This window comes from Tenebrio molitor, chromosome 7 (genome assembly GCF_963966145.1).
Source record: "Tenebrio molitor chromosome 7, icTenMoli1.1, whole genome shotgun sequence".
Classification (NCBI taxonomy): Eukaryota; Metazoa; Arthropoda; class Insecta; order Coleoptera; family Tenebrionidae; genus Tenebrio; species Tenebrio molitor.
This window is the reverse complement of record NC_091052.1, coordinates 5,585,022-5,612,873: the sequence shown is the minus strand read 5'-3', so window position 1 is coordinate 5,612,873 and position 27,852 is coordinate 5,585,022. Positions and strand designations below refer to the sequence as shown.

Genomic DNA, 27,852 nt, shown 5'->3' with positions numbered 1-27,852 from the left:
CATTTGGAGAAGATTTCTGACGATTATAGCAACATTTCCACATCGAAATTAAAATGTGATTACATTTATCAACTCGAAATGAATAAACGATTAATATTTTGCATCAAGCAACATATTCGAATGAGAAGGTATGAAATCCAAATTAGCAGAAATGTTGTTAGAATATTTTTTTCAGCGTAATTAAAATACTTGGTAAAAAATTGTACGCCATCCAAATTACATACGTTTTCTTAGGAGGACTTAATTTAATCAGCATGTCATTTTTTTATATAAATGTAAATCCTTATCGTTGAAATTATGCTGAAAATTCTACTAAACTTGTTGTAGAGTATAGATATCAGTTATGTTACGACAATGCGTGCCGTGGCTCTTTTTTCTTGCAGTTTCTACGTAATGACATTATATTGTCATTCAGGACAAGGTCTTTACAATGAAGTATGATCCTGCATTACAGAAATTACCTCGTAAGAAACTTATTTATTTATAGACAAGTCGTACTTTTGACACCATCGTCAACTGTCCTTGGTACAATTGGAACACCAGAAATGGAAGAACCTTGTTAATTTTTATGGCAAACGCACTCAAACCTGTTGGAATTTCTTTCGAAGGAATTTTTAAGTTGGATTATGCACTGGGCCTGTCAGTAAGTTACACTAACACTAAAAACAAATTTATTGGTTTTGATTGCTCTTTTTCAATAGTTCATCAGAGGAATTTATACTTATACTGCTGTACTATGTAATTTTCAGAGATCAAATTAAATACACTTGCATTTTGTAGTTAAAGAAAATATAATGAAGACGTAAACTGACAGAAATGAATGAAGTGTTTCATGTAGTAAAAGTAGACATTTAAAATATGATTAATGTAAAATGTTTCACTTTTAGAATTTAATCAGAGTAAAGATAAGTAAACCGGTTTGGTATTTGATATAAAATGTGATTAATGTTGTCAGCTGTGTTGTTTAGAATTGCGAATGAACTTATGTAAGGTTCCTCACTTGATTGTTCAAATATTTTATGTAAAATGTCAATATAAGGTAACACCTACTAATAATTCTCTTTCCGTATTGCACTTATCAATTAAATAAGATTTTTTACACATTCAGAAAAATATGTAATTTCCTGAGATGGGTTATAATTATTATGTAATATAAATACGTAAATTTATTTTGCCTTAAATACATATACCAAATTTTTGTATTATATAAATCTAGCGCTCTTATAACATTTCATAACAAAAAACTATATACAAGGAACGTTAAATTACCTAATACAGAAATAAAAACAAAAGTTTACTTAAGCAAGCTACTATGTATAATTGTCCTAAGAAGGAGTGTTTGTTGTCGAACAGTAAAAAAGTACGTAAACTGATTCATCGACGTTTCGGAATGAACTCTCAGTTTAATTTTCAATCTTAATAAAAAAATTAAAAATCATTCTCGGTTTCTTGTCAACTTGTTTTTAGTTTAGTAGTTAAATTTGGTCACACTCCTCTGTAAAAAACAACAATCTAAAAGCTTACACTGTATTCACAAATATTAATCTTTTACAAACATGACTAGATTACAGACTAGTAGTAATTAATGCATCAACATCTTAATTCAACATTCAGTCTCATTCGAAATCTGCAATCCTGAGATAGCTTTTGATCATTTATGCTTTAAAATGCCCTTCGTTAACACCCTATAAACAACATTTTAACTTCTCATCGTAACTCTGAGGTCAGTCTTAACTGGAAGATAAAATATTTGAATCATGATATGATAATTCAATATTGCACTGATTCTCAGTCAAGTCCTTTTCGTCATCGTCGTCGTCGGCAAACTTGATTTCATCTAAAATATTGCTATCAACACTTGGCGACTTTTCCACTTTAGTCTCTTTCTCCATCTCATCGATTAACTTACTCGTAGAACTACACCTCTTGTTCCTTGGCAACTCGTGCAACTGTATCGTCACCACAGTTTTGTTAAGCAGAGGTTCTCTTTCCTTCGCTTCGCTTTCAACAAACGGGTGCACTTTCTTATTCTTCTTCAGAATAGGTGACGCTTTGGGCGTCGCGTCCGCGGTTTTGTCAACTTTAGGCAGCAACATCTCTTCTTCCGGGGACTCTTTGTTACTCCCCGGATCTATGTACACCTTCGGCTTGAGATCCTCCTCGGACGGAAGAATTTCACCGTCTTCGTCCAGCGGAGGTATCCACACTAAAAATGCAGGATCCATTCCCAGATACGAACCCGGAGCCGCACCTGCGTTCACGACGTTGTAATCGTAATAATCCAACTCTAGGTCCGTGTCAGGGCCCACGATCGAGAAGTCTGAACCTGCTGCGGGTCCGGCCAGTAATTTCTCTCTATTTCTTTTTTCCTTTGTTTCTTTGGCATTGGTGCTTCGGATTGTTGCTGTGCTGGTTAAACTGGATGCGGGCGAATAGAACCCCTGCAAGAATTTTGACAAGTTAGCCATTTTATCTTACGGAGGTGTTGCTGACATCATGGATAAAGTGCGTTCTAGAAGTGCTCTGGTGAAGAAACACAAACAGGAATTTATCTAAGATTATTCTTTTGAATTAAACTTGAGTACAAACACTTGCAACGTAAACATTATCAATATGTTCTTTCGCAAAATAACAGCGAGAGTTGAAAAAATTCTCAACGATAACGATGTGGTAAAGATAAGTTCGATTTTGTGATAGCATCTCAACAACAGTGATCCAAGAAGAAATACTTACGTCGTTTTATATTTTTGTTAAGTGTTCTATCATCATTTCTTAATAGAAATCTTTTTACTGACGATACAATACAGGGTATTTCACGAGTGATATGAGCCCGACGGAATTGAAAATGCAAAACACAATACACTTGGAAGCTTTACAGCTTTGCGTTCCAAATGTATTGTGGGTTGCATTTGTTATTCCGTGGGGCTCATTATCACTCGTGAAATACCCTGTATAAAGAAAGCTATACTACAAATAAATTAGTAACCGATCACGAGACCTTGTATAAAAAAGCTATACTACAAATAAATAAATAAATAAATAAATAAATAAATAACCGATCACGAGACTGACAAATTAAGAAATATTTTTAATTTAAAATTATGATAAAAAAACAAGAAAAACATAATAAAAAAAAACAACATCAAAAACCTGTAAATAAATCACTTATCTTGGGTAATATGCGATGGGGTAGATAATTTTTTAAGACCCTTGGAAAATTTGGAATAAAACGTTGCTCTTAACAGTTCACGAAATATTTTCAACAAATTCTCCACAATATCTAAATTGTTTCTCTAATTCGTCCCACAAGAATTCTTTTAGACTGGATTTTCTAATCGCTTTGTTTTCTTAATTATTGTGCATATTATGGATTGATCGCTAAAAAGCAAATTAGTGTAATTTCCATTTTTAAAATTAATCTTTCCCCCATGAAACCTTCAAGTATTGAAGGTTTAGAAGTCGTCGTGTATAATTTTGCCTGTCTAATAGAAATATTAATTCATTATTAGGACAGAAAACATAGAGGGAATAACGGGTACAACGGTCACTTTTAGTAACTGTTCCATTAATAACGGAAAGGGCCAAATCTAAACGTGTTAAATCGAGAGAGAATGGACAATACGTTCCGACTGCTTTGGATTCAGTGAGATATGTTCCAGAAGGGTGGAATACGTTTTGTGACGGGTGTAACAAGGGTGTAAGTTTGACTTAAGTAGTGCAGATCGTGCTCTGAAAATTTAATTTAGATACTTCACCGGATCACTTTTAGAACCAATTTCAGACGATGCTCTCACATGCGTCATAGTGGCAGTACTGACGTTACTTAGTCTTCTAGAGATTTTTGACGATGTACTTTTAATATCGTCTTTTTCGCTCGTTTTGTCCTTGTCGCTGGTCAGAGTGGACGATCGCCTCAACGTTCTCTGTTCGTAATTCTGCGGCGAACCCGGCAAACTACACGCTACCTCCTCCATTTCGCTCGCAGTTTGCGGTAATGCCGTTGTTAAAGTTTCTTGTTGTGTGAGAGTCGTCGTACTGCTCAAACTCAACGATTCTTCTTTACTGCAATTACGTGGTTCACGTGTTAGATCTTATTAAAAACGTAACTCCAAAACTCTAAGCAATAAAAATGGAAACGTGAGTCGCTCGACATTTATCGTCTGAAACTGCACTCGAGCGGAAGGAATTTTAAACTCGGACTTACGCCAACGTCACCTCGTGCTCCTCCTCTTCCTGTTCACAATCCATTGATTCCCTCAAACGGCTGTGCTTATTCCTCGGCTTCATGTGCGGTCTCAATCTAGTTAATGAAATTACTTCCGACAATAGTGTCGCGCTAGAAGAGGCCCTCGTCTTCAGCGATATGCTCGCGCAAGAAGCTGCAAATTTATTCGCCGTAAGCACGGTATTTGTCGGGATCGCGAAGCCAATACCTGTGGGATCAGCGAGGGAATCCTGATCCTCGGCCTGGGCGATGTGGTATTTCCTGTATCGAAATAAATATTGCGCTCCCAACAAAGCCGTGGCTATCAGAAGACCGCTGAGAAAAAGAGTCGCCGCGATGTGAACGGCTGTCAATTTCAACATCGCAGAAGGGATCACTCCGATACTCTGAGCGATCGGTACGCCAGACACGTTCGATTTTCTCGCCCCTGCAACATCGTCCGGATAATATAATTTATATGTAAATAATGGTTAACATCAACAGTGCAAATAACGTCAACGTCAAACGGAAGGAAGACCTCGTAAATGTACGAGACGCCAGATTAAGGTCACCATTTGCTCACAATCAGAAAAAAAATCCTGACCGTATAATTTTATATTGTCTCTTTGCAAGTCTCATATTTTACTATCTTTGCTATCTGCACAATTCTCACATATTATACCCCAAGTGCAAAATTTTTTATCGGAAATTTTTTTGCTAATGAACGAAAACATCCATAAATGAGGTCAGAAATAGTTATTTACGAACCAAGTGCAGGAAGACGAAGTTCCCGCATGAGCGCATTTTTTAAAGCACCAGCGACGAAGGAGCGAGTGCCTTTAATTAATGCGCGAATGAACGGAAGATGTCTTCACGCAAGTGGTTCGTACAATATTTTTTGTACGAAAATTAAATTAATTTTTTTTTGTTTTAATACATTAAACATAAACGAACATAAAACCAAGTAGGCAGTGATCTTTGGTTATTGGAAACAATTGCTTCACTTGATATTTCAATTTTTGCAATAATTTGTGAATTTTGTAGGAACAATTTTCAACGATTATAAATCTTTCCGTAATTTTTTAATGGAAGAAAACCCAGGGAAGTTGTATTTTATGAACTAAATTTTATTATTATCAAGACAGATTTTTTTTGAATGCTTCAAATGGCCAGTGTTTTTTGCAATTTTTACATTCGAGTCGAGCGGGAAGCACTCGTTTCGGAGCGAGCGTTGGATGTTGGAAGCGTTGCTTTCAAGGTTATGAGTACAAAATTATTAGCAAATAAGAGCACGAGAGAAAGTCGAGGGCTTTTATTTGATAATAATTGGTCTTCTGACTGAATAATTTATGGATGTTTCAGTTCATTAGCAAAAAAAATTCCAATATTAAAATTTTGCACGAGGGGTATACGGCTGATTATTTCCTGAATAGAATGAAACTAAACGCATTATTTCCAATCCTTTTTATTCAAAATAATTTATTAAAAGAAAAAAAATCAGGTACCGACATTTTTTATCAGATTATTGCACAGTGTGCATTTTAGAGAAATTTTATCGGGTTATTTTTTGTTTTCTCGTTTTGATTGGTCAATATTTGTCAAGCAATTGGTTGCTAAACACATGAAGAAAATAATCATATCAAAATTAGATTTAAAAAAACGTCAAAGGAGTGTTTTTTTTTTTAACGAAACCAACCCAAAAAGTGAGGGAATAGGCTGAGAGTGAAAGCGGGAAAGAGAGCGGCAAAGTTTGAGGACAAAATGGATGAAAGAGAAGAGTGCAGGATACTCACGGAATACTGGAGAGAAAAGAAAAAGAACAAGGAGAAGAAGGTAAGAGAGAATTACTACCAGAGGAACGGGTATGCCAGTGAAGAAGTGGAAAGTTTGAGCGTGAGCAAAAGGAAGATGGATGAATGTGGAGCTGAGTGAAAGGGATAGAGACTCGGACAAGCAAGAAAAAGGGAGAGAATCAAGGAGTCAAAGTACAACAAGGAGTATGAGAGGTGACAGAGGAAATTCCGGAGTACCTGGAGAGAGGGAATGCAAGAGAGAGAAAAATGATGGCGAGATTCAGATGTGAGAACGAAAAGAGAGAAAACAGGTATTGGATGGAAGGAGAGGAAAGAAGGTGTAGAATGTGCTATGAGGAGAGAGAGACAATCGAGCACATGTGGAATGGATGTGGCGAAATGAGAGAGAAGGAGGGAAAGGAGCTGGGAGAAATACTGAATGAAGAATAAGATGGAAGAAAGAGATATGGAAGAGGAGGAAAAGGAGAGAGGAGAGGGGTGGAGGATAGGAATTAAGGTTTTTTTTTCGGAATTTCTTGTTGTTATTTTATGTTTATTATACAGGGAGAGTTTTTTTCCTATTTTTCTTAAAATTAGTGTTCTCAAGAATTTTGTATGTTAAAAAAACACATCAAAAAGTTTTGGATACAGCAGCACATAAAAAAAATATTGATTCACTGTATAAGACAATTGTTTTTGATTGCTCCAGAGCCGTACTTATCTGGCTGGCATGGGCCAGGAAACCCCCGCCGCATATTTGTCCTCCCACGACGATCTTGTCAGAGAAAAACTCTAGCAATAAATTCGATCCTGTCGAATTGACGACGGACGGCGTCGTGTCGGCAGCCCCAGATAAATCAGCTAGTAAATTCGCCGATAGTGAACTGCCGTCTCTCACTTTCAGCCATTGAGTACCGCACGGTAAACGGAATTGCTCCACTTTGAACTGGATTATAAACTCCTCGTCGGCCTGCAAGAGCATTGCGCATTACTTAATTATTCACTGGATGTGTTTGGATGGTTTCACGCAACACTGTGCACATATTTCTTCGGTTGCACAACAAACATTTGCGCTTTCCAGTTACGGGTCCCGTGAGCTCGTCAAACACGACAATTCGATTTTGATACATCCTTAAATGGGACCGCTGTGACAGCCGCAAATTCGACGAGAAGTTATAAGGTCGGGGTCGCGCGCTCGTTTCGTTGTGTTAAATGGTTTTAAATAATACCTGAATGAGCCAGAACCTTCTCCCGGGACAGCTTTGCGAAGAAATCGCCAACAAGCGTTTGGGTTTTGCTTGTCCGAGATGGACGATACATCCGCATCTGCAGTATGGACCGACCTCGGCCTGGATCTCCGGCATTTCAGCGACGATATCACCAGCCGAGACACTATTACCATAAAAACATTCCCAGTTGTTACCCACGCTTTTTCCACATTTTTCAGTCTCCACGGATTTTCCCTATGAATAAATAATAATTACGCTTTCCTTTCAACTCGTAAATTTAATTATCTCGACCGACACTTACATTACATAAATTAAACAACGTGTAACGTCACGAAATAAAAAAAAAACTACTTTACTTGTAAATTATTTATTCGTAATTACTACCTGACATGTCACCTAGATACAAAGACAAACATAATTTTTCTTTTGTATTCCATTAACATTGCCTTGACAAAATCATGCTTCACTTCTAAATATTTATTATTAACCGCTAAATAAAATATTATGAGTGAGTAGTATTACTTGGGCACACAGTGTAAAAACTACAGGAAAAAAGTTGAATATTGATTTTTAATTATTAATAGTGATTATTTTATAAAAAAGAGGAAAAATCAGATGTGTGTACTCAGTGCGGAGTAATTTCCACTAAATGCAGAAAAACATCAACATCAATGCAAGAAATTTATTCAAAAAAGTCAAAAACGCTACTCTTTAGGTTCTTCTTCTGGCTCCGAAGAACTAACACGCGGTTGAGGCGCCGCACCATTTCCAGTACTTGCAGCGGTGTCTTCTGGCAAAGGTGATGTTTGTGCTGCAGTAGCGTCACTTTCCATTGTAATCGACTGACTTCGCCTAGCCGCCGATTTTTCTTGGATTAATTCGGCAGACATTCTTGCTTCGCTTTCTCTGCTTGCTCTGCGGGCAGCCGCACGAGTCGCTCTTCTTTGTTGTGCAGCTTCGTCGTCATCCTCAAACGACTCGGTGTCGTCGAAATCTAGAGAATCTTCCATGGTGTCCTCTTCTTCGTCGAAGAAGACATCACTTTCTTCCTCGACGTAGGTTCCCTCGCTGCCTCTAGATTCTTCCTCTGAACTGACGAACGACGTTTCAGTCTTCTGAATCACATCGTCTGACTTTCCGATCGCTAAGAATTCCTCGAAACTAGGCCCGGTCTGAGCTTCGATGTGTCGGATCGTCGGAATCGTAGAACGACGAGTTGCAGATTTCGGAACGAAACCGAGATCGCCCCTTTCGTAGGTGGCCGAGAGGGAGCCGATGGTTTCCAGCGATGGTTTCCTCGCCTTCTTCTTCTCGGCTTCGCTCAAAAGAATGAAGAGTTGGGTCAGGAGACTTTCGCGTTTCGACACTCTCAATGCTTCGTCTGAAATTTTCGATTGGACTTCCAACACTTCTTTAATCGAAAATACAGCTTGAGCTAGGATCATCGTTAGGCGATCGTTGTCGTCTTGAACGTTGTTCAGTTCTGTCTGAAGTGACGTCTCTTTACATTTCAGAGCGTGCACGTTCTGTTCCAAGATTCTAATTTGGTGATTCAGGCACAGTACTGACTGCTTGGTCTTTTGTAATTCCGACGACATTTCGTGCATTTCTTGCTCGATCGTTTGATATTTGCTCAACTTTTGTGTCATCTCTTCGTGTTCTTTGGTCAGCCTCTCGATTATTTTCAATTGAACTCTGACTTTAGCCAAGGCTTTTTTCTTTTCTGCCTCGTGCAATTCTGCTTCTTGTCTCAATATCCTGTCCCTCTCTTTCATTTCGGCATTCTCTGTGTGCAGTCTGTCATGAGTGATGAGCATAACATCCAACTCGTTGTTGATGGCAATATTTTCTCTTATAACCCTATGTGTAGTTGCCGCAATTCTAAGTTCAGTAGCATCCTGAAATTCCGCAGACAATTGTAACAATCTCGCTTCCATGTCCTTTTTAAGCTTGTCCTTTCCTATGATAAACTTCCTCTCGATTTCGTATAACTCATTCTTGTGTCTTTTTTCTTGTTCCTCCATTGCGTTTTCCTGGTCTTCAAACTTTTTCATGAGCTCATCACGCTGTATTCGGAACTCTTCCAGCGAATTTAATTTACCTTCCAGTAACTTAATCTCGCTTGTCAACTGTTCATGCATCTGCTTATACTCATTCTCTAAATCGGTAATTTTCTGCTCATAATTCTCGGTCTCCTCCTGTCTGGTCTCCTCCAGAGCTCGCAAACGTTCCTGCAATTCGGCGATTTCATCAGATCTCTCTTGTAAAATCCGTTTCAGGTATATTATGATGTCGTTGCGATCCTCGTCGAGCTTTGACAAGTCAGTTGTCAACTGTTCGTTCTTCTCCTCTAGTTCGGCGGTTAAACTTCGCAGTCGGGCCAATTTCCGGTTCAGATCGGTTATTGTCAGTTCGTAAAAGGTCCTGTCGACTTCAGTCAACGCATTCGGGTCGATTTTCGGCGCTTTCTTCTTCTTTTTCCCTTTCTTGCCCTTTTTACCTTTTGCACCTTTAGCCATCGTGCAAAAGCTTCACACGAATTCACCACTGATACCGGAACTGTCTGAATGTCGTTGCACTTCAAAACTCACAATTTGTTACGTCGTTATGGTAACTGTTATTGATTAGCAGTTTCTTAGAAAGTACGCCTTCCTGTGGTTAACATGCAATGGCATTGTGACGCTCCCAAAATGTAATGTAAGGGGTCGAAAATTAGTTATTTTTTTGGGGAGTGGTGAAGAAACAAGTTTTGAACTTGGTAAACATTTTCTTAATTGTTTACACAGAAAATCTTTCTCGTTCGACTTAACCCTGACTTCGTCTCTTAAGCGATAGCGTTAATTACTTTGCAATTTGTGTCTTACCTCGCAAAACTTGCCGCCGTAACGAGGAGGTGGAGAGTCGCAAAAACGATAACGACTTCTTGTACCCCCGATGCAAGTACTCGAACATGGCGTCCAAGGGCTCCAAGGACCCCAGCCACCGCTCTCGTTCTCTGAAAAACACATAATACGTGATATAAAGCGGCATTTCCACTCTAGAAAGCAAAAATGAAAACCTTGTCGCTCCCCTGTTATGCACCCTCTGAAGAAAACTTACATAAACTAATCAGCGTAGGCTTAACCCTCCCTTTTTAACAATGCAAATATCTAGCTGCCAGGCCGCGTGTCTGTATAATTAAGATATTTTTCAGGCGCCGTTTGGTTTATCGCAACAAAAAACATGTCTCTAATTGCGATAATCTCCAGATGCTTCCTGCTTCAAAAATTCAAAGAAAAAAAACAAAAAAAACCACACGTCTACAAATCATAATTTTGCTCAAAAAATCTGTAGCGCATGAAAGTCTTGTGTTGCTCACGTTACCAGTTTTCAGTAACACTGAAAACAAATCGATGGGTTTGATATCAAACGTCAAAATGTCACACCCTCTTTCCCCAGTAATTATTATTGTGATCTGCTTTGATCAAAGATGAAGAAACTAGAACAAACCCTAACATATTTCCACTTCAGTAATTTTTTTTATTCTATGAGTTGAAGAGTATACCCGTATCAGTTCCACAATTTCGGGTGATTCATTGTTATTATCATTGATACGAGTTTAAGGAAATAGAAACGACGCTTTGTACCTCAGAGACAAGAGCTAATGAGCCGTACTGCTGCGCTTTTCCATGAAAGATGAGAATTTTGTAGTTGCAACTTCTTATCTATAAAATGCAGGCGCGCTCATTCGCATATAAGGAAATATTCTTGGCGATATTGTTTTGGAAAGAGGCGCATCACCTGCTGACAAAATGAGAAAAAAAAACGAAGAAAACTCGATGGGAATTCTCTTAAGCGGATTCCGCAAAATCTCGTAATGCTAATCCCACCGAAGCCGTGAATAGAGATGAAGTCGTAAAATATTCGTATTTATTCGGGTTATTTGAGTAAATAACGGGGAATGTAATTGCGGAATTGTTTTCTGGGTGAAGTGAACGATAAAATGCTTGCCAGATCCCGGAACAATCTTTGGGGAGAATGCAAATTTCACACGAAAAACACGTGATAAGAAACTATTCAAAACAAGATGGTGGTGGTTTCAGCTCAACACCCACTCGGCGTAAAAAAAATGTGCAAAGATTAACACACAATAATTAATTTAGAAATTCCACCTTAAGAAAACAGTAAGGGAAAAGATGAGAATTAAAACTAAGGCATGCATGAAAACCGCCATCTGGACTTCCGCTCACCCAAACATTAAGTATCTCTCCAACTCAAAGCATTCCGATGGTTCCTCTTCTCTTTATTCAGCGGTTGATGCAAGAATTTTGTACAACATTTGGCGATTTCAGGAAAGTATTCAACCCGTTCTTCCCTAACGTTTGCAAATTATAATTTTATGAATATGGGCGGAAACATTAGGTTTCACTTAGCTTCTCGCCTCATTTTCATTTAACAAAATTAACCAACAGTGTAGAAATATTAAACGTTAGCAATTTGCTGGTTAGTTATCTCCATGTGCCGATGAATACTGCCCTTACTTAACTTAACTCACTTAACTGTTCGCCAAATTTGTTAACATTTATAGGTACTTAAAATTTTAATTAATTCTATCGCTTAAAACATTCTTGCTAGTGAGCAAATTTTATCCCCAGTCGATTTTTTACATACAGGGTATTTCACGAGTGATAATGAGCCGGCGGAATTGAATTGAAAATGCAACCCACAATACATTTCTAACGTTAACGTAGCTATTTTAAATATCGTATTGTTTTAAAATGAAATTATGAATCCATGATCCATGATGACTTTGCTTCCTATAATTTTATTTGTCACAACTGACATTTACGAAAAAGTTTAAGATACGTTTGGTGAAAAAAGGGTCATCTTGTATTTGTGAGGTTATCATTCTCTGTGTCGGTCAATTCCCGTTTTCACAACTCAAGATTTTAGAATAATGAAAAAAAAAAACGGTGCCAACCTTTTTATCTCTTCGAAACATTTTACTAGAGCATTTTCCATTTTAGCGTCAAATAAATTATGTAAGTTGTTTTCGAATCATGTTTATAAAATAATTATATTGCCAGAAATATTTTTATTTTGCCAACACAATTCAACAGGTGGTGGAAATTGAGAATTGAGACAGACTATATATTTTATGTTTTTTAAATCAAAAAACAAATATCCACGTTATCTTTGGAAATGTATTGTGGGTTGCATTTTCATGTCCCTCGGACTCATGATCGCCCGTGAAGTATCCTGTATAATAAAGAATTGAAAAGATTGTTTTAATTATAATTCTGATCATTCAATTTATTATCAAAATTTATTTATATTGGGTGATTCAAATGATTGCGGATAAGTATGGCAACTATGGAACTATGTACGAAAATTTATGTGGCAAGTGTGTGGGTAGGATAGAGTTGACATTTCTTTGACAATTAAGTATTAGTCGCGCAATTTTGAAAATTGTCAAATCAATGTGCTATGGTATAAAAAAAATCAAATGCACGCTTATGAAATGTCATATAAATGTCAACTCTACCCCACCTACACAGTTGCCACATACATTTTTCGTACATAGTTGCCATACTTATCCACAATCATTTTGAATCACCCAACATTTGTTCCTTCATGAAAAATAATATCGGGCGTTCAGTTAAATTTCTTTTCAAAGTTGGCGTTGAAGAGTCGATTGTGAACGCACCACTCGTCAGCCTGCAAACAACGCATAAAGTGAGGTTGGATTTAAACAGCTGATCCGTGATCTGCAAGGATCCCTACTCTTTGGTGACCTGTAATCCGTGGTGCGTTCACAATCGACTCTTCAACGCCAACTTGATGAGAAATTTAAATGAACACCCGATCCAATGATCAACGCTATGGAGAACAAATTTTGTAGAAACGTGCGTCGTGGCTTAATAAACTGTCACTTAACAAGTGACGTGGATTTCATTTAAAAAATGATTTTCACTGCAGAACATAAAATATTTATGACAGAAATCTGTTTTAAAATGATAACGAAAGAACGGTCGATACTTTTACGAATGGTGTTTTTCTTTAGTTTCAATCTTCGTATAATGTTTAAAGTGAATAAATCCAAATGAGCTTTACGGTAACACTGCTTTATTAAGTGAACTTTCCACAATAGGCTGGTTCTATGTACAAGTTCGCCCAGACATGCTTCGAGAAGTTGAGAACTTAGCCGATCTTGGTGCACTATTTTGTAATATACTACTCTGATGGGTTTTGTCTAAAATTTATTTGGTAGCGTGCGGCCATGAATTTGGAGAACTGTGTCTAACGTAACATAATTTCAAGTGGCAGTGACGTTTGGCTCGCACGGCAACAAGAACTTTCCCACCGACCCCCATATCCTCCGATATAATTTATTATTCTAACGTTATTAGACAACAAACAGGTGCAATTTGTCTTTAAAGACGGCCTACCCACCTAAATATTTTACCATTTTGGGGCCCTTTCAGATTTATTGGAAGGGCTCCTTTCGCCTCCACGTACCTGTGACAGGAAGGGTGGGCACGCAATCCATCCTGACGTCAGCGACAGCGTCGTTGATTGCCTGGCTCACATACACGAAGCAATATTCGACGTAGCGTTCGGTGAATAAATCACAATCAAAGTGCAAACTGTGCTGGCCTCTGATAACCCGCTTTTCGGCCACATATTCGAGAGAGGTCGGGGGCGCCAACGACGCCACGTTGGCCCTCAATCGGGCGAACAGACGGACTCGATCCCCCGTCGCCAGGATGCATGACGGATATTGAAAGAGGACAGTGATGCCCCCGCTGTGGACGTCGCAAGGAAATATGCTCCGAGCGTGCACGTTGAACACGAACTGCTCGCTCCAGTCGGCCTGCAAAAAAAATACACTCTCGAATCGATCATCCCCATGCAAATATTTTACTGGGGATAGATTAAACAACGAAAAACTGGTTGGAAATGAGCGATGGGCAGCTTCTTTTCAAATATGCGAGATCGAATTTTTTAGCTTGACCCTAAGCGTCTGCCAATGCTAAATTCCTATGACCGCATAGATTTTTTAAATACTTTTGGCAGCATTCTTTCAAAACGAGTGTCTAAAAGTTGGCAAGTCGGGTACTTCCTTTCCAAAAGAAATACTCTAAGATTTATAAAGTAATTTCTGCAGAGCTCGCACAGATATAATGAACAATTTTTTACAGATTTTGGTTTAACACGAGAATAGACTTCTTTGTCACGGTGCAAATGGAAAAGAATGGTGAGAACCTAATAAACAACACAAAGTGTCCGTTAAGCTTAGATTTATTTTCCTAATGTATCAGAGGACTAAAAAAATAAGTCGCATTGGCGATAAAAGAAGAAAAATGTCACTATTATAGAAAGGTTTATACAAATATAAAAAAAATAATTTGTAGATTAAAAGTGACAATTCTCCACGTGTTTCATTTTAAACATGAAATATATCGCGCGTTCAAATGAAATCGTGGGCTGAGTAGGCGTTGGAAAAATTAAACTGTTTAGAACAGTGTCAAGTTTGAATTTCCCGCCATTTGACACGAATGACATTTGTTTATGTTAAATCGGTATATAATTGAATATGTTTGTTTTCTGCAAAAGGTGCCCTTGGATATTTGCTTCGAGAATCATTCTATTTCTAATGTAAAACATTGCAAAGAAAGAAAAAAAGAAAGAATTTTTGGCTCTAAATTTTAAGTTAGCTGTCAACATGCTCCAATTAATCTACGCTTTAAAAAAGTGCAACAATTGACGCCTCCCCAGCCCACGATTTCATTTGAATGCGCGATATCTTCTCTGCAAGAGCACAAAAAATAACATACATATCTCAAACTGCATGAGTTGATTTTGAAAAGTGGTTTTTAGCAAGTTTGTCCTTTTAGTTCAAATTTCAAATGCAAATTTCTAGGAAAAAAATCTTTCTTGATTAATAAATATCAACTTTTGATTTAATTAAACATAAAAAAGTATACTTATAATTATAAATGTCAGTTCAACAGTTGAGTCGATACTTTAGAGTTAAATGAAAACGAGAATGACCCTTGAACAAGTTGCAAATAGCTTTCAGGACCCTTGCAATTGGATCGGAAACGATATAACCAAGAGAGCTTGAGATTTCTTATTGGATGCAATTAATTTGACGGATTATTACACAACAATACCGCGATTTGAACGGACTTGAATCCTCTATTGGGGCGTACAAACCGGAATTCTGCCAAAAATCATCCATTTTGATGTCACAAGTGATCAATCAATATGGCACTGACATTTACACAAACAAGTTACGCAAAGCTATTTTCATTTGACCTTATATTAATCTTTTGTTATCGTCGCATTTTTTCTTGAACGTTATAAAAATGTAAAATTGACGGGTCTCGGCACCTTCTCCCTGCTATCTAATTTTCTTTCACCCCGAGTTGACAAGAGTGAATTATCGACGTGGCCATAATGAATAACCTACTTAATGAAAATCTGATAACAAATTCAATTTACATTGTTTTGACTACACCCTGATGCAGGGGCTAATCGCTTAACATTACGGTATTTCTAAAGATGATTTATTTCCTTGTCCCATTTGAGTTTGTGTAAAAGCGCGCCGTTATACGGGTTGTTAGATCTATCCCATCAAAAAAGCTCCAAGCAAAACCTGTATAAATTTTCAACATAATTACCTTGACAAGACTTTAACGTTAGTTGTTCTAATTGCCTCGAGTTTACCGCAAGACAAAACTAAACTACACCCTTATCTTTACCTGTTGTTCTTGCATATTGTTTTTACGTGGAAAACAACTAATTACAACCTGGAAAACATTTAATCGATGTGTTTTGTAGAAAACGGTATAATTACCTTAACGTAGGCGGTGGCGTGGGGCAATAAATGTGTGGTGGCAGTTGGTCGTAGAAAAAGGGCGTAATAGCCGGCTAAACCGAAAAGCTCACATCTCAGGGTAAACACGCGTCGGCCTTGGAACCCCCGCACCTGATCCAGAACCTGTACATAACATTCCAATTATAAGAACAAACAAGTTCCAACCCTCCAACCCACCTGAACATTGGAATTATTCTGTCTGTTATCGTCGTTATCACAAAGTAAAGAATGGCCGCAATAATGTAACTCCAACCAAAACTCCGGTATCGCGCTTGCCGGACTTTCGGCCACCGGAGGACACACCACTTCCGGGAACTCCAAAATAGCCATCACGGGTCGCTCCGGGTAAGTCTGTATGTATTCCGGAGTCAAGGAGAGTTGCGGCATGGGCCATCGCACATCTAAACTCCTCGTAATCACCGAACTTTGATCATCTTCAGACGTGGTATTGCCGATTGGTTGCTTCTTGAGAAGAATGTAGTATTGGCCACCTTTGGAAAAGTAGCCACAAGGTATTTTAACTATTGTGGTGTTGAGGGATAGGGCGCGGGCTTCGGGGAGAACCGGAAAAGTGGTTAAAGGCTGGGCGATGTTGCCTTCGAGTCGAGATAATTGCAGCATTAGTGGTGGAAAAGATGATGAAGTAATTTGGATGTCGAGGTCTCCGCTCAAGGCGATGTGGGATAACGGCATCGATAATTCTATTCCTGGGATGCTTCCTCCTGCAACGAAAGCACAATGAGCTTTAAAGACTGATAAAGACGGCAAAATTGCATAAGCACTTATCGAATCCGATTTGCTCCTGCAGTAATTACAAACGCTGGAAACTTTTGCTGCGCAAATATTCGAACTTTCCACTGTTTGAGTATGTGAACAATAAGCTGCAAGTGTTGCATCTAGAATAGCGCTGAAATTAGTACAAACTGTGCAGTCGGATTCAAGATCCAACGAGAAATTAACTTGTTGTCAATCTTGATTTTTATAATTGAACCAGTTCGTCACTGTATTGCATTTTCCGCCGTTCAATCTCCCATCGCTCAAGAAGTGTCATTCAGTGCTAGAAATTACTTCTGGTGTATGAAGACGCACCAGGAAGCTCCTTACAAAGAACAGCATCAGCCGAGAACTCATCTCTTAGTAAGATTATGCGCTCAATTTCACCCGCCACCAGCAACGGGCTCTCGGTTAACTATTCATACTCGTATTTCAGCGGCAGCAAATTTAGGAGCAGTAAACGCTTTTTTAAATCTAAACTTAATAAATTACTGCTTCGGGAATAAATAGGCGAGCTTTGGCGATGTATTTAAATCAACACGGTTAACTCGGCGTCTTGAGCGAAAGAAAACAACCGCAAGCGAAGGAATTTTTTAATTCCTGCAGCAGAAAAGTTTGCAAATTGAAGTCAGAGTGAGTATTTGTCGTCCAATGACCTAGTTCGCCAGTTGTAAACAACAGTGCAAGAAATTGTCTCTGACTAAACTATATTTGCAATTCAAATTATTACGTGTCGACTTTCTGGCCTCGGATGTTTTTGACAGATCGCACGACGTGATCCATTAAAATAGTAAAGGTGAAAATATTGAATTTACAAATTTTTTCAGAACAGTCGTGCCTCTATGACATGATCAAAATGAGAGATTTGTCCGCCGCTGTTTGTACTAGATTAATATGCAATGTTCGTAGATATTTTGATTTTAATGTGGGATACCATAAAAACGTTCTTATAATGTAAATACTGGTTTGAATCAGTTGTAAAGGATACCCATTTAAAATTAAGGACCCTCTAAAACCGGCGCCTCCACCATAAACATCGAATAATTTTCATCCTAAATTGACTATACATTTGTTGTAAAAAATCAAGTAGATAATTAATGGCAAGTTTGAGGCGATTGCAAAAAGAAGTCTAAATGATTAATGGTTGTTAAAATGAAGATAATGGTCCAAGATAGAAAAAGAGAACGTTGCATTGCAAATAAATACTCGTCCTGAGCTGCACCGAGGGCAAGGAGTCATTTCGAAGCAGCTAATGGCGCTGTAAACTTTTTATTGCTTTTAGTTTGATTCGGCGTAATTTGGAAATTAAAACTCCCAGTTCGTTGTGAAATAAATCTGAAAATTGCTATTCTTTATTTTCGGTTCTGTAAAACTTCTTGTCCACTTTCGCCTAAACCCGTCGAAGGGTATAAACGAGTTCGATTCTACAAAAGGATGAGCTGAATAATGGAATGTCAAAAGTGCTACACGTCCTTGTTAAAAAGAGATTTAAACCTATCCGTTTTAACAAACTCCATTGAGTTCCAGCCAGAGTCATCGTTTGAAAATTTGCTAAGAAAAATAGGGCAACATCCGTTCTAAATGCGCCGTCACATTGGTGGCCTACATTAAGAAAAACGCCAAGCGATAAATCCTCGAAAGGAAAAACCATCGACAGTGTTCCATTCGTATTCACATCGACGGATATTTTTATGAGGTTGAAACGTGAGAGAGTACTTCCGTCAACTGTTATTAGCCGGTTTTTTATACATTTCTATACAATTTATATAAGAAAAGCCACGCTCTAGTGTAAATCCATTTAAAGGATTGACCCATTCTGTTTGGCTTCCATCCAGATTTCTATACTTTTACGCCGTTGAATGGAGAGGAGTATTGATGCTTGCGCTTTAATTCACGTGTAGGTTTTTCAACTGGAAATTTCTTTTGTGAGACTTTTATGGCACTTGGCACGCTCGATTGGCTTTATTGGCGGACCAGGAGCACGAAGTATTTTTTCATTTTTGTGGATTAACCGTAATTTAAATAATTTCCACGGAGCCGAAGTTACAGCAGTCCGGGATGCGCAAAATCAAAATAAATGACCCGCGACCTAGGAAACTTTGATGGAGTTTGCGGAAACTAGAAAACTATTTCCTTGAGAATCGTAAATATTTCAGAGCGGACACGTATTTCATGACTTCACTATAACATCTTAGACTGTTTTGCAGAATTCCTGAAAAATATCTAATTGTTTCAAACTATTTGAGGCGAACCTCAAAAATCACAGCCGTTAATCCGACTGTGACGCAATGTTTAAAAAAGATTACGAGGTTGTCAGGAGAATGGCATGCATCCATCACTCTCTTCTCTCTTTGTATCAGTGATCAATAAAACCAACGCTTGCTTCGGTTCAACACTTCCCACTTATGTACTTCAGACCTCGTAACAAGAAATAAAGAAACATTTTCTTGTAGATAACACAAAACGTAAAAAAAGCTGTTGGACGCCAACAAAAAAAAGCAATTTAGTTGATGGTAATGCAAAGACACTTTTTAATAAAAATAAATAGGATAGAATCGTGTATAATCAAGGAAAAGAGCGTCTCTCATTGTGCCGAGGCTAATAATAACAGCACCCTGTTCCGTCTAACAAACTTGGTCCTTCATCCGAACTTTATTAAAATACTCCTACCTAAACGTAACAAACCGTGATCCTTGGAAACGTACGAGAGCAACAGACGTCCCGAGCGAGCCAACCACCCCCCTTATCAAATGATTAGAAACGAAGTGGAGGTGAAAAGCATAAGACACAGAATGGAGCACGTAATGATTCGGGAAAGTGAGAGTGGAAGACGACGATACCATCGTATAACGGCGACGTGGCCAATGGACGGAAGTACCAATAGCCGTCCATGCGTTTCACAGGGGTAATTTCAGTGCTACATGTCTCGAGTCAGGGTTGCCCATTATTCAGTTTTCATTTGAGACGCGAATCGAATTTTCTGTTTTGTGCCTCAAGATGAAATCGGTTTAACGACAGAAATGGGCTTAAAATTCAAGAGATGTGCCTGCGATACCCATATAATATGACTACTTAGATGGTACAATGTCCCGGCGCCTCCACCATTATTGTAAAAGATTAAGTTTCCGTTGGCTTATCGTGCCGATCCATTAAACGTTGCGAACCGATATGAAAGTTTGTTTCGTCAATTAATAAAATTATTTGAGCAACAAAAACGATCATCCAATATTGACACAAGCGGAATATAATACAGCAAAAAGCTCAACCAATTAGCAAATATACAACAATTGCGGTATTGCTTTCCTCGTTAAAAATTCAAAAACTATTAACTCAATCAAATTAAATTACCCAATTAAACTGATTAAAATAAAAATTTCAATCAAACACCCCTATAATATTGACAAATTTGCAACCAATCAATCATTGGTGATTACTGACCACTGACTAGCTGAAAAAATCATGCGTGTTTTTAAAAAATTGCAGAAATATTATTTATTCCTCTGTGTTTGCAATAATCCCACCAAATCTGTTGGATCTGTTGCACATTATCAAATAATTATTTCGTATTGTGTTAGTAATTCGCAGTAGCAATTAAAACGTAAGATAGTATTGCGTGATTCAAAATGATTGTGGATAAGTATGGCAACTATGTACGAAAATGTATGTGGCAATTGTGTGGGTAGGATAGAGTTGACGTTTCTTTGACCGTTCATAGTCGCGCATTTTTGAAAATTGTCTAATTAATGTAAACAATAAAAACAATCAAATGCAAGCTTATGAAATGTCATACAAATGTCATACAAATGTCAACTCTACGCCATCCACACAGTTGCCACATACATTTTCGTACATAGTTGCCGTACTTATCCACAATCATTTTGAATCACCCAATACATACCTATAAGTCAAATGAAAACCAAAAGTCTCAAACATTTGCCCATTTCACACTGTCTAAATGATTATTATCATTCGTGATCCCTCGTGACCCCGTCTGAAACGGCCTCATAAATTACGGCGTCTGGTTTATATAACACTTTCTATATTGCAATACGCGAGAATTAGGGTCGAAATTAGAACCAACTATAAATTATCAATACAACATAATATGAATGGTTCGTGCAACCGACAAATGAAACTGTAATTTAGATATTTTTGACAATGTAGCAATTTTGTTAATAAAACTTTGCATAACAAGTTGCAATTTGCCGGTTACACGATAATAACTGTCTAAGTACCGCTGTTTAATTTATGGTACCGCTATCTAGCCTGTTAAAATATATTTTCCTAATAAAATTACGGCAGTGGGGATATTTATGAGGACTCTGTTATTTTTCCCTTCAACAATGCGATAACGAATCTCGCCTTTGCCAACTAAACGCTGGCCATTATTATAATTGTAAAGTTCACAAAGTGGTCATTGTTCAGAATCCGACAATTGTTACAATTTCAATTTTGCCCAAATTAGTTGCCATCAATTCTAGAATGTGAAACCAAACTCCGCGTCAGTGTTAACAACTTTGAAAGTTTGTAAACACACAGCACAAACAATATTAGCATAGGAATTCCGTTCGTCCCACGCCAACAATTAATTAAATAAATAAGTTGATCTTTTTGGTGCCCACCAAAAAAATCCACTCACCACTCGGGGAATTTAATTAAGGTATTAATAATTGCAGGGATCAGGGATGAAATCTAGCGATTCGGTTCGACTCCTGTTGAGACACGAGAGCTTTTACGAGTTTCTCCACATTGTCTTGCTGTTTACTCGTCAATGTTTTTCACTCGCTCCGGTTTTTCCGGCTCCCTAGGTGTGACTTCTTGTGGAAGTCCTGATCATAAAACTAATTTTTTGTGTGTTCTAATGGTTTCGTCTTGTGAAGGGAGAAAATTTTCTGCTGGAGTTATAAATTTTTTGTCGAGGGTGTTTCACGGAAAAACAATGCATATGGGGCGATCATTGATTTTTTATTTTTAGAAATCTCATTTTATGTTTGTACCAAAACGAAACTAAACTTCCTGCGTTCCTAATTTCTTGTCTTTCAAATTTGTTGCGAGCCGTTGAATTTCTGACCGGTTCAAAGCGGGAGCCTTCGAAACGTGCAAATCAAAGCCGATAGAACTAATTAAATAATAATTAAAATTTGCAACGGCCATTAGATTAAATTTCTTTGTAATTTTATTCCAAGCATCGGCAAAAATTAATTCAATAAAGTTGTACCTCATTTCTGAAACTCGTTAGAAATTATTATACCGCAGTTTCTGGCGCAATGATGTTGATGCTTGTTGAAGCTCATATCAAGCCCTATTCCTGTCTCATATGTTTGCGTTGTTTAGTAGAGGCCGTTAATTGTATTGAATCTAGCTCATAAACTGCACTTAAATGTTTCAGCCGCTCGACTAATCTCTCTTTACGAGATGAAACAGAATGAATTAGTAAATCAACAGTGAGCACCAGGTCTAGTAATACACCTGCACGTCACCATTAACTTAATCCATACACTCCTGCAGAATTAACGCCAGTTTCTTCGGACAAACTTGACGAACTGCGGCTGTTTGAATTAAACCGACCTTTGTTCAATTAGGGGCGCAAGTTATAGACTTTGCCAAGTCAGCAAACACGAATATTATTGTTGGAAAGGGGCAGGTATTGTAATCGGACAGACCTGCGGCTCTCTTATTCGCAAGGGTACAATTGGCACTTCATACTCTTGTATGTATACATCCCTCGAGCCGAGGGGACACAACTTTCTTTCCTCTTCTTTTTACGTAACCTGGCAGGCTTTTGTCTTTGCCTTTGGTCCCGATACAATACCACCGGGGCCTTGACAAGTCATTCAAAACAACAAAAGATAACACAATCAGTGCAGCAAAAGATTTTTTACCAATTTTCTTTTTTTTTTTTTGTTCAAGGGGTTGGGGATACAGCCGACTCAGTCTAATCGATATCGACACACCCCGACAAAAAATCATAAAAAAAACAATAATTGCTGACCTAAATAGCACGATTGATTAATGAAACGGACGCTTCCAAGGTTTTCAGAACGCCGAATAGAAAGAGAAACTAATTTGACGATTCGTTATTTCGACTGCCGACGTTAAAAGTAGTCTATTATGGGCCGGTTTCACCAACGCCAGTTAAAGTTAACTGTAGGTTAAAATATACGAAAACATTGTTGTAACAATAGGTAACTACGGTAACGAAGATTTTAACCTACAGTTATCTTTAACTGCCGTTGGTGAAACCGGGCCTTAGTGTGTTTTTTTGCCTAGTTTTCTTAGTCATTTTCCTATTTTCTATGCATTTTTTTTCAACAAAAACCACAGATTCAGTTGTTACGTCTAGCTTACATTTTTTAAGAAACCTTTAAAAACGGGGTAGTTTTCGTTACTTTTAGCATAAAAATCTGGCTCACATTTTTAAAAATAGGATAGTTTCCATAAAAAATCGATGTTTCAATAGATAAAATGGGCTTAAAAACAGGTCATTTTCACAATTTTTTGTGTTTTTGAAAAGACCTCAATGGGCTGTTTTTCAAAATCAACAAACTTCAACGACTAAAACTTGAAAATCGACTCATTTTTCTAAAAAAATTATGTTATGTCCGTAAAATATGACATTGCACTGCTGCATTGATAATGCTAAAGTGTCACTTCATTGTCATGGCATCTAACGAGCTGACCAGCGTCCGTGAAGTTATTATCTCCGCTGAGGAGCGTCCGTGAAGTTATTATCTCCGCTGAGGGCGTCCGTGAAGTTATTATCTCCGTTGATGAGCGGCTGTAAAGTAAACTAGCTAAATCATTTGAAATTCCTACCTGGCTTCTTAACATGTCTTAAATAATTTATTATGAAGGTTTGAAGAAAAAATAGTATATGTTATTCGGAGCAAAAATGGTTTTATGTGCTTTGGCTGGTTTGTCTGCCTCACTGCGTTCGGCAGCCAATCTTCATTTTTGCTCCTCATAACATAATATACTATTTTAGGAAAATCTGAGTTAGAAAAAAAGGGTTAAAAATCAGAGTAAACAGTCAAATTCTACGTTGTTTTTGATGTTTTAGTTGAAATACGGGTTTTTGTTAAAAAATAATGCATAGAAAATCGGAAAATGACTAAGAAAACTAGGCAAAAAATTCTGAGTTAAAAATATACCTACACATAATAAAAATACAATTGTCGCAAAAGTTGTTTTGTTGCACATATTTGTAAGTCACTGATGTAAAAACTGAAAATTCTCGGTGGAATTTGTTTGGAGCAAGTGGCGGTAACAGATCAATAAATATGATTTTTTGCCACCTTTTACGGCCTGGGAGTGGCATTAATTTTGCCATTTGAAAGAGTAACGAACGTATTTTTTGTTCTAGGAGGAAAGCGATATTTTTCCCTTTCCACTTCAGTTAAGAAATGAAAGTTTTTATAAGGCGTAAAAGTAATGTCAATTTTATGTTATCAGTGACCAAAAATACGTCGAGAACTTTCACATCTTGAAGCATCTCGAAAAAGGCTGCTAACGTAACGCAGGCTTTACGCCTACATTTCCATTTTAACTTCGGTTTAACAAACAAAAACAGATTAGGTCGAGTAGATCCATGTCTGTTTCAGAGTCCAAATTTCCATTTATTTGTCATCCGAAGCGAGAAGGCGGACTAGGAACTGCAGTAAACACACCATTTGGTTAGCCAAAGTGCTCGAAGCCATTGTATCATTATTTGTACATATTCCGGTGGAGATAACGTCGAGGAAGGTTCGACGAAACATGTTCAACTCCAGTGATATATTTACCAACCGGGCAATAAACCCACCTTTTTGCAGACGAATTGCACAACTTCATATGTGAGTTATCTTCGGCCCTATCTTCATGACAGTGGTGATAACCACATATTGTTTGACCCTTTGTTGTCACGCCATTGTGTCGTGAGCGTGTCTTTCGTTTTAGATTTCATCCCCCGCGTTACATTTATTACGTTGCTCTGATGAATTTTGTTTAGAATGTGGCCGTGTAAGATATTTACGTTTAGATTTTTTCCGCCTCCAACTCTCATATTTCAAATTTGATTGATGACGAGGTTCGAAATAAATATTTTTGTACATGGTGAAAAATGATTCGGATGGCTTTTATTACGCCGAGATTGCCCGTTTCTGCCAAATTACTACAAGTGCCGACGTTTGACAAAAAGAAAGAACAAATTGATACGTTAAGACGGAATTTGTCCGTGGAATTGTTGCGACGTGAAGCTGCATCGACTCTTTGATTGAGGTGCATCCTGTTACGTCGCATAATTTGTGGCATCATCATGAATTACATCGTGTTATCCCGGTTTAGATAACCATAAATAAAAGTACGGTATCAAATTAATGAAGCAAATTTATCAGCGCTGCCTGTACTTCATAAATTCACCCGGACGCACCAATAGGCGAGCTAAAAAACAGTAATTATTGACTTTTCTCTGCTAATTAAATGAACAAATAATCAGATAATCTTAATTAATTATGTCGCTTTAATTTACAAAAGGCTTGCGGTACCGCAAACTTTTCAAAGGCAAACTCTAATTTATTTTGCTCCCAGTTCGATTTTTTCGCATAAGCAATATTTAGCAGCTTCGTTATTTTCAAAACCGGTTTTATGTACATTTTGTTACGTTAGACATCATTTTCAATTGCGTTTGCTTTTAATTGTATTTCATGGCAGAATATCGTCGCTACTTTGGAAACTCCAAACTCCATTTATGAGCAGCTTTTAATATGAAACAGAATTCATTACTACCTTGAAATTTATTATAATATTTGTGTTCCACCTGAAAATTACCCTACCTGCATTTCCATGCGTCGGCAGGTAAAAGACCAACAGGAATAACGGAAAATTCATCAAAGCACGGCAACGCACGATTTTCTTCATATCCGTCTTCTGAATCATTCACCATTTTGAACAATTTTTTGGCACGTGCATCCATCCCCTACAAATTCATCACCGACTTCCGATCGCCATAACTTCACGATTAATCCTGTACGTGCACCCGCTAGCCCTGAAACAGAAAATAAATTAAACATTCTCGTAAATAACACCTGACCACCGTTGTTATCCTTCCGGAGGTGCGAAAACAAAACGGTAACGTTCAAGGTGACAGTAAAAGCGTCGTTTTTAATATTCCTCCACTTTGCATGCCTTCGCCTGTCTGAGGTGGAAAACACAGAAAGTGAATAAAATACCCGCCGACATGGTCATAAAAGGGACCTGTTGCAGTAAATTTCGTTTGTGGCCCGCATCAAGTTCGCGGGCTTTTTCCAGGTGAATTTCCTTTGTCCTAATGAATTTGACATGGAATCCGTAAATATTGATCTCGACATCAGAACACCGACCGACCAGACAGAACGGGCATTTAAACAGCCCCGACGCTGGTCGTTGGCTCCCTGCCGACACCCCAATCTCTATTACGCGGCCGGCAAATTGCAGGTTTTATGGCTTCATCTTGCACCCTCACCTTTATACTATATCTTTTACCTTGCGTCGAGATCGTGTTGCCATGCCATCTATCGTAAAACTTCTCTCACGTACACCTTTCCGGTTGCTACTTTTTCAGCCCTGAATTATACCTGCTAGACTCTCTACTTTTATTGTTTAATTAAAACAGTCGTCAAACGTTTTCCTGCTGTTCAGGAAGGAATTTCGAGCTTTTACGACTGTTCGAGCTCTGTTTTTTCGCGCGTTCTCTCCAACCAAAACCGAAGTCATTCCCGCTTTGCCAATCAATCAACCCACAAGATTTTTGTAGTCCACAACAATCCACATAATACCAACCCACTTTTTGCCGTAGTTTTACACCCACGGACATTTTTTCTTCTTAAATCCAAACCCATGACGGTAAATAAACAATGTTTCCCTTATTACATGTCGCGCTTTTAACAACGTTGGAACTGGTATTTTCAAACATTCATCCAATAAAAATGTTTTATTGGCAAAAAAACAAACAAATTCAAAATCGCTGAATTTATACGAAATCATCACAACGCGACATATGAATTCAAAAATTATCAATTAAATTTGATTTATTAAAGTGCAACTGTCACTTTACCGCATTTGGACATTATAATAATTAAATCGAACAATGGCAGCTTTTACAACAACCGCTTTTGTTATCTACGTATAATTTGAGCATCAGAATCATCCGCTAATGACCTGGAATCCAGTTCCAATTTGTTTTGATGTTTCGCATTCAGGGCGGCATGTAAAAGTACCTGGATTTTTATACAAAAGCTTCAATTATTTTTCCGGAACAAGAATACAAGAAAAATAACGAGACGTCATAAATGTGGAATTTTTGAAGTTTGATGGCATATCAATTACGTTGGAGGCTAAATTGTAACGAAGCTGTATTCAAATAATGTATGGAGGCTGTATGTGGATGAGAAAATTGGAAAAAGAGAAAACGCTTTTATCGTAATGATTTAGTGTATCGAGTGAAACACAGTAACAGTAAAAAGGTTCGTATATGGAATTAGATGTGGAGGATATACGACGTTCACGCAGCGAGAGTAAAATGAATTAAACGCAGTTTATGTGAAACTAATCCGGTTAAATTCAAGTAGGCGTTTTGATTAAATTAAGCTGAACTTCAAGACAACAAAACGAATTATAATTTGACGGTTCTAGCTTTGTACATAATTGAAACTTTCGGCATTCACACCAAAAATATGTGTTGCTGAAACAGAAGCAATATTTTCAAAGAAAAGCACTCAGGCCAGCAGTGATAAATGTATTCTGTAATTGTTTTAACTCGTTCTTGCGTCGAGCTTTACGTTGTTAATTTGTAAACTGCTAATAAAAAAGATGCTTGTCCGTGATTATTTTTTGCACGAATAATTGCATACAAATTTTAATTTAAAGACATCAATCCCATTACCCAAACCGAAACTCTCAATTCGGCCCGCCATAATTCGCCCGGAACAAAAACAATTATCGGCGGACTTTTATCTGCGTTCAATTAAATACCGC

The 27,852-nt window shown here is 37.8% G+C and overlaps 2 protein-coding genes across 5 annotated transcripts in view; both read right to left on the bottom strand.

Annotated features, from left to right (window-relative positions):
- Positions 1-1,134: 1,134 nt before the first annotated feature.
- Positions 1,135-27,852, bottom strand: part of gogo (golden goal) — a 63,793-nt gene continuing 37,075 nt past the window's right edge. Inside the window, exons 2-13 of one of the 4 annotated variants that reach the window (XM_069053343.1) lie at positions 25,674-25,885; positions 16,267-16,811; positions 16,069-16,212; positions 13,725-14,079; positions 10,091-10,221; positions 7,227-7,460; positions 6,715-6,967; positions 4,434-4,652; positions 4,205-4,379; positions 3,756-4,062; positions 1,910-2,441; positions 1,135-1,837 (exon numbers count right to left, since the gene is read on the bottom strand). In XM_069053343.1, the coding sequence (XP_068909444.1) occupies positions 1,731-1,837; positions 1,910-2,441; positions 3,756-4,062; positions 4,205-4,379; positions 4,434-4,652; positions 6,715-6,967; positions 7,227-7,460; positions 10,091-10,221; positions 13,725-14,079; positions 16,069-16,212; positions 16,267-16,811; positions 25,674-25,776 (3,105 nt within the window). In that variant the 5' untranslated portion in view covers positions 25,777-25,885 and the 3' untranslated portion in view covers positions 1,135-1,730. Of the gene's footprint in view, positions 2,442-3,755; positions 4,063-4,204; positions 4,380-4,433; positions 4,653-6,714; positions 6,968-7,226; positions 7,461-10,090; positions 10,222-13,724; positions 14,080-16,068; positions 16,213-16,266; positions 16,812-25,673; positions 25,886-27,852 lie in introns of all 4 variants that reach the window. The other 3 variants (XM_069053340.1, XM_069053341.1, XM_069053342.1) reach the window with 3 other exon arrangements.
- Positions 7,895-9,855, bottom strand: LOC138135345 (cilia- and flagella-associated protein 157). The gene has a single exon (XM_069054048.1). It carries the CDS (start codon positions 9,743-9,745, stop codon positions 7,931-7,933), a length of 1,815 nt encoding a protein of 604 aa, XP_068910149.1. The 5' UTR covers positions 9,746-9,855; the 3' UTR covers positions 7,895-7,930.

What these genes read in the sequence shown, in the direction of transcription:
- LOC138135345 (XM_069054048.1), bottom strand. Translation starts at nt 9,745, where the DNA reads ATGGCTAAAGGTGCAAAAGGTAAAAAGGGCAAGAAAGGGAAAAAGAAG.